At 42.9% G+C, this 7,536-nt stretch overlaps 1 protein-coding gene across 1 annotated transcript in view; it reads left to right on the top strand.

The window, feature by feature from the left end:
* The window catches only part of PKHD1 (PKHD1 ciliary IPT domain containing fibrocystin/polyductin), a 579,560-nt gene that overhangs the window by 112,493 nt on the left and 459,531 nt on the right, over nt 1–7,536 (top strand). The window contains exon 36 of the mRNA XM_045294754.1: nt 4,816–4,966. Within this exon, the coding sequence (XP_045150689.1) occupies nt 4,816–4,966 (151 nt within the window). The remainder of the gene's footprint in view (nt 1–4,815; nt 4,967–7,536) is intronic.

The following is a 7,536-nucleotide window of genomic DNA, read 5'->3' on the forward strand; positions in this document are numbered from 1 at the left end:
ATATTAAGGGCTCAAGGAGAAGGCAAATGTTTTGAGAATGATGATGGCAACAAATGTACATATGTGCTTGACACAATGGATGTATGTATGAATTGTGATAAGAATTGTACTAGCCCCCAATAAAATGATTTAAAAAATAAAAAATAATAAAATGGAATGCAGAAAAGAAATATATGCATTAGTGAACTAATATGGACACTACTGGCAATATTGATTGCAATGATCATGTGGTCCATGCTGGGAATAACAAATTGAAGAGGAATGGCCTCATATTCATTGTCAAAAAGAACAGTGCAAGATCAAAAGAAGTGCTACCAGTGATGGGAAAATATGCATACATCTACAAGTAAGAATAGTTGAACAACCATTATTCAAATTCACCCCAGCCACAAATGCCAATGATGGAAAAATTAAAGACTGTTGTCAACTTTGGCAGTCTGAAATTGATAAGACAAACAGTTAAGATGCTCTTATAATTACTATTTATGGAAATGCCGCTGTTGAGAAAAAAGAAGGATCATTCATTGGAAATCACACCCTGGTGATAGAAATGATCTTGGAGATGGGACAATACAACTTTGCAAGACCAATGACCTATTCACTGGAAATATTTTTGACAACATAAATGATGACTACACACATGGACCTCACCAGTTGAAATACATACTTTGTGAAGATACCATGGACAAGCTCAATGTCATCAATCTGATCAAGACTAGGGGTTGACTGAGGAACAAGCCATTATTTGATCATATGCACATTCAAGTTGAAGCTGAAGAAAATTGAGTCATGTTCTGAGAGCCAAAGTATGATCTTCAGTGTATCCTCCCTGATTTTATTTGACACACTGACTATAAATGGCTTAAGACCAGATGAGCTGTAGAACAACATCAGGGCATCATGCATGAATAAAATAAAGGTAATTAAAATAAGAGAGAAGAAATAATAAAGGCCAAAATCAATGTCAGAAATCTCTGAATCGTAGGTTTCCAAACTTATTTAGTCTACCTAATTTACAGACCAAAATGAGATCATTTTTATAAAATTGTGGGAAACAATAAAACATTGCTAATTATGATGGCTATTATAATATACCTACCTGTATTAGTCTGGGTACTTTAGAGAAACAAATCCACAGCAACTCATGTATAAGAGAGAGTTTTATGTAAAGGTTAAGTGCGCATGAAGAAAATATCTCAACCCAGTGCTGCCCAAGCCCACAAGTCCAACATTAACCCATTAACCTATATGTCTGACACCAATCCACAAAGTCCTCCTCCATCTCACAAAACACACACAATGATGCCGACTGTAGGAGGAAATCCAAGTCAGTGAAAGGGTAATCATCTCAGCGCTGGCAGGGGTCTCCACAGGGCTACTCCAGCACCCAGGGCTGCATCAGGGTAGGTCCATGCATCTTCTCCTCAGGGATGTCTTGTAGGAAGTGAGCCTTGCCAGCTGAAGCAGGGAACTGGCTAAGGCAGCTGCACCCTGGTCCAATGATCAGAAAGCAAAAGACCCATGGCACTAGAAAGGCGAGGCTCACCGAGCCATTTATCCCTCCACCCTTCAATTAATCCCACGTGTTTATCAGCCAGGTTGGCACAATTAACTAACTCACTACACGTGGATGAAAACCCTGTTTTCAGAAAATAAAAATTACTCAGTGCCTCTGGGCCATTTCAAGCTTCTGTTATGGTCTACACTCCAGCATGCAGCACGTGCACCTGCTTTTGCAGTATCCCTGGATCATTTCACTGCCCCCAACTCACAGCCCAAGGGAAGTATGACTTGCTTTAGGAAACACTGCTCTAAATCTTGCTCTTGAATGGAGCATCCTTAGAACAACTGGAAAAAATGATGAAGTAAAAGAGCTGAACAGAACATTTCAAAAAGTGGCTCAAGAAGATGAAGTAAAATATTACATAGGAGCGAACCCTACAAAGACCTGAAGTTAGAACCAAAAAGGAAGAGCTTGCTCAGCATTTCTCAAGCTAGAACTGAAGAAAAAATTTAAGCCCCAGGTTGCAATAATGCAAGACTCAATGGGAAACGTACTGAACAATGCAGGAAGCATCAAAAGAAAATGGAAGAAAGACACAATCAATGCATCAAAATAACTGGTTAATGTTCACCCAAGTAGCATGCAATCAAGAACTAAGGGTGCTGAAGGAAAAAGTTTTGTTTTGCGTTTTATTAAAAGATCATTTCATTGGGGCCTCTTACAGCTCTTATAACAATCCATAGATCAATTGTACCAAGCATATTTGTATCTATGTTGCCATCATTATTTTCTAAACATTTACTTTCTATTTGAGCTCTTGGTATCAGCTGCTCTTTTTTCCCTCCCTCCCCCTCCCACTCTCCTGACACTTCATAAATCATAAATTATTATTATTTTCACATATTACACTGGCCGCTGTCTCCCTTTCCCTCATGGTTTCTGTTGTTTGTCCACCTGGGGTGGGGTGGTGGTGGTGGTTATGTGTCCATCATTGTGATTGACACACACACCCCCGCCCCCACTTGCCTCTTCTCCTCTCCCCATCTTCCCCCTGCCCTCCTGTATCACCACTCCCATTCCTGTTCCTGAATTCTGTGTTGACACACTGAAGAAAGAAGTTTGAACTACACTGAAGACATTGGTGAACTTAAAACCAATGAGGTACCAATTGAGATGTTTAAACAAACAGCAGCAACATTGAATGATTAACTTATCTATGCCAAGCGATTATAAGACAACCTAGCTTCTCAAAAGTAAGAGGTTTATATACTTTCCTGTTCTAAAGGAAGGTGGTTCAGCACAATATGGAAATTATTGAGCAACGTGATTAGTACACTATTCACATAAAGTGTGCTGGAGATGTTTCATTAACAAGGAACTATAAAACACTCAAGCCAGATTCAGAAGAGCATGTGGAATGAGGAATATAATTGCTGGTGGCAGATGGAGCTTGGCCGAAAGCAGGGTATACCAGAAAGATGTTTGCCCGTGTTTCATTGCTGTGCAAAGGCATTCAACTCTGTGGATCATAACCAATTATGGATAACATTGTAAAGCATGAGCATTCCATAGCATGAAGTGTGCTAATGGGGAACCTGTACCTAGACCAAGACAGTCTTACAAGCTGAGCAAAGGGATCCTCTACAGTCTAAAATCAAGAAAGATGTTCATCAGGTTGTATCATTTTGCAAAACTCATTCAATCGATATGCTGAGAAAATAACCTAAGAAAAACTGGGCTATATGAAAAATCATTTGGTGTTGGGCTGGGGAGGAGCGCTCATTAATGTCTCTGCAAATGATGCATTTGTGTTGCTGAAAGACAAGTTAACTGAAACACGTACTGATAAGAGCAGAGGCTCCGGCCTTCAGTCTGCATTGCACCCGAGGAAAGCAAAAAGGAAACATCCACAAAACAGAACCGATAGGTAACCACGGGTGAATCTGCTGCAAAAGACTTCTATAAAGTCTTAGAAAGCAAACATATCCATATCGCCTTGATGATGACGGTGTGCTGACTCAATCCATGGTGTTGTCAACGGCTTCATATGTACGTGAAGCTGGACAACGAGTCAGGGAGGCCAAGGAAGAACTGAGGTATAGTGCTGGTGGTGACTATTAAACATACCATCGACTGCCAGAAAATCGAATGTCTGTTTTGGAGGAAGCCAGTCAGAATGTTCTTAGACAGAGGATGCTGGGCCCCGGGGCATGGCATCAGGAGGGACTATCCCTGTAGAAGGAGACCATGCTTGCTAAAGTACCCAGTCAGCAAAAAGGACCGTGCCCAAGGAGATGGACAGATGTAGTGGCTGCGACAATGGGCTCAAGCATGGGGACGATTGTGAGGATGGGCAGGGCCAGACAGGGTTTCCTTCTGATGTGCACAGGGTCTCTATGAGTTGGAATCGAACCGTTTTTACTAATAATTAATTAGTTATAGCAATGCCTGAAGTTAGGGTTATTTGTGAATGAATATCACACCTGTTGGGGACAGTAGCCTTTAGCATCTCGGCTCTCACCTTCTCTAGACTGCATATTTTTAGACTTTCTGTAATGCTCCACTGCTGTTTTTCATTTTGAATTCAGTCTGGCTTCTCTCTTTAAAGCCAGAAGACTTTTAAAGCAAGTGGCTGGTAGTATAACTGGCACATATATCGAATCTCCTTAGTCTGGGCTGTTAAGTAAGTTTAATTAATTTACTAAGTTAATGTTCCACTGCTAGCAACAGAGCCTCATTGCCATCAGCTGGGGAGAGGGAATTGAAAGCCTAAATGAGCTCATTTTTTCACAGTTGGAATTAGGGACCAGTTAGCCAGTTGTGTGGGTTTTCCAATTTCTCCATCTGCCCTGGGGGGATTCAGGCAATTCACTCCCCCAGAACCAAGTGTGGGTACGCCCAGGCAGAGGGAAGGGGGATAGACAGAAAGGAAGAGAGATAGAAAACCAACCAAACCCCAAAACCATCGCTCCTCAACATTTTCTTCCATGTTAAGAACTGGAAGCACTGGGCTTTGCGTGTTTAGTTGGGCTTGGGGAGGCTCTTACTAATGTTCCTAATCGATTTGGCAAAGGGAAAGGCCCCCCGTGAAATATATTTACCACGTGCATTTTCATTGCAGGGTGTACAGATAAAGGGAAAACAAATAAACAATAAAAGAATGGAAACAAAATTACAGAAATTTGCAAAATTTGACAAATGGTGGCCTGTAGTTGCCACAAGCTAATGGCTTGCAATGATTAATAAGAGCAAAAATAATTGCATTTCATTAAGATTGATGACACCCCATTTAACCTCCCCTCTCGTTTCAGCCCTAAAGTGGAAAGAGATGAAGTTCTCATCTATAATAGCTCCTGTAACATTACCATGGAAACTGAGGCAGAGATGGAGTGTGAGACGCCTAATCAGCCAATTACCGCCAAGATTACTGAGATATGGAAAAGCCAGGGCCAGAACACTCAGGTATAATCAAATCTTTTTTACAGACTGATTCAAACAGCTCAAATTAAATTTGTAATATTGTGTACATTAAAAAAACAATTTAGTCCAAATGGCAGCGATATATAATATTAAATGCTCTCAAACTTTGAGGAGCTGGTCTAATGCACAGCATCTAAATTCATAGTTAACTACGGTTAATCATATATTTTCTCCCAAATAAATGAGCACTGCCTGGCTCCTTTTAAAGCAAATCCTGAACAAATCATCTCCTGAGCGTCTTGTCCTGTGTTCCGTGCGCATGTCCGAACAGGGATCTCTGCGGCTTTATTTCTTCATGGAATCAATGGGCTACAATTTATCCAGACCCGGCAGTGGGAAGAGATGCAGATGACGCAGCCATCTTCAGCCTGGTGGCACAGCAGCGTCTGTTCCCGGGTCGAGGCCGAGGGGATACTGCCGCTCTGGAGGGGATGCTCTGAGGGGATGCTTGGGGTTCTTCAGCCCAGGTCCTCAATCTTTCCGTTTTCAGATCTTGTGCACCACTCCCTCGGAGTGGCGTGGCGGATTTAAGAATGTTTTCTCAAAACTCCCCAGTGAGAGATTCCACAGCCTCCCTGAGGAGTTTTCCAGCATTGAAATCAGAGGGTGAAGGCTCTTTGGAACGTAGCGGATCATCGTTGACAACTCCCCAGGCTTCTTACTGTACTCGGATAAAAAAATAGTATTGACTGAGCACCTACCCCCTTGGGTGTCTTTCTCTTTATGAAAGCAATCCCCAGGTTTTCCTCTCTTCTGTCTGCTTTATTTGGAACAAACATTTATGGAGTGCTTATTACCCACCTCTCTCAAGGTTGCCACTTCAGGGAAATGTTCCCCATCCCAAACTCTTCTACCTGGGGTCCTCGTGCATGCTGCTCCTACCGCTTCTGGCCTGGTGCTGAAGCATCTATTGTAGACATTCACAACCGCGGCGCTCTCCTGTCCTTCCCGAATGACTTTCTCCACGCTCCTGGGGCCTGGCTGGCCCATTCTTTCACCTGCCCAAGCCCCTAATGCTCTGTTCCCTTCCCTTCCCTTCCCTTCCCGAGTCTCCCCACCAGGGTCACTCCCACAGTTTCCCTAGAATACGGCCTCTTTTTCCTATTGCCCATTTCAGTCCTTCATCCTAGAAACCACTCTTTTCTGTCACAGCCTCCACCTCCCTCTGTGCCCCTTTCTCAGCAGCTGACTCTCCGTGATGCCTCCAGGGTTTGTTGATTGGAATGAGCTGGGACTGCTGAGTCAGAGTTCAGGGCCTGGAAAGAGATCTGTGGTCTGAAGACCCCTGTCTCGCTGGCAGTGTGATGCTGGGCACTCCACACCTCACCATTTGTCCCTGGCTAATGACAAACCCTCAGGGAAGGGAGGGAGAGGCAGGCCAGCACAGTGGGTAAGTGTGCAGGCTATGGAGCTAGACTGCATGGCTTCAAATGCATGACTTGCTACTTGGAGGACGTCAGCAAGTTGCTTAACCTCTGTATACCTTAGTCTTCTCATCTAGACAGTGGGGATAATAATTGAAAAAAGAAAAAGAATTCTCTTGGTGTCCAGTCTATTCCAACTCATAGCGAACCTATTGCATGGAATAGAACTGTCCTTTGGTTTCCAAGACTGTAAATCTTTATAGATGCAGAGAGCCTGGTCTTTCTCCTATGGAGCTGCCGGTGGGTTCAAACTACTGACTCTGTGGCTAATAGCCCAATGCGTAACAGTGTTATTTGGAGTTACGAACAAAATACAGGCATACCTATACAATGCTACTCTGAGAACTTGAGACAGAGCCTGGAAACAAAGGCTTGGCTAAATACACCTGCTCCTTCAGTAAATTAATTGCCTGCCAAGATAAAACAAAAATAACAAACACCACACCATACTTTAAAGAATGCTTTTTAAAAAAAATTTGTTTTTTAAGGATGCTCTTAAGAACATAGTGCAGAAGGATTGGGAGAGTGACTGACATCCTCTGACTCCACAAGGGGGAGGAGAATCAAAAGCATCAGTCTGAGGCCAATTCCCGAGTGGAGGTTGGATAGGCCTCCACTCTCCAATGTTCCTTACCGATTCTGCTATCAACCGTCGCTTCCACAGCACTCTTTCTCAGTCAGTTTGATAGCTCATGGCAATGACCACAGAAAAACCCACTGGCAATACTCATGATTATGGGGCTTATTGGGAATATTAACAGGTTATAGTTCTGGATTAGAAATGTTCAGAATACAGCACTACAAACACAAATCACTAAACACCATAGAAGGACCCATGGTCCCAGGGACTAAGCACTTGGCTCCTGACAGCAAGGTCCATGGTTTGAACCCAGCTGAAGCTCCTTGGGAGAAAGATCTGGCAGTTGCTCCCATAAAGACCACATTTTAGGAACTCTTAAGGGTAGTTCTACTCTGTTGTCTAAGGTCCCCATCAGTCACTCAACAACAGCAAACATAAAGAGTACAAAAATGTAATTGAACAGCAACAAAGTGAAAAACTTCTTTGGTCTATCTTAAGGGACCATGGAGAAAATGAATGGATGAGCCATAGACAAGGAGAAAAACAAT

Source organism: Echinops telfairi, unplaced genomic scaffold (genome assembly GCF_000313985.2).
Source record: "Echinops telfairi isolate 266 unplaced genomic scaffold, ASM31398v2 ScPeMD7_3533;HRSCAF=4204_1, whole genome shotgun sequence".
Lineage (NCBI taxonomy): Eukaryota > Metazoa > Chordata > Mammalia > Afrosoricida > Tenrecidae > Echinops > Echinops telfairi.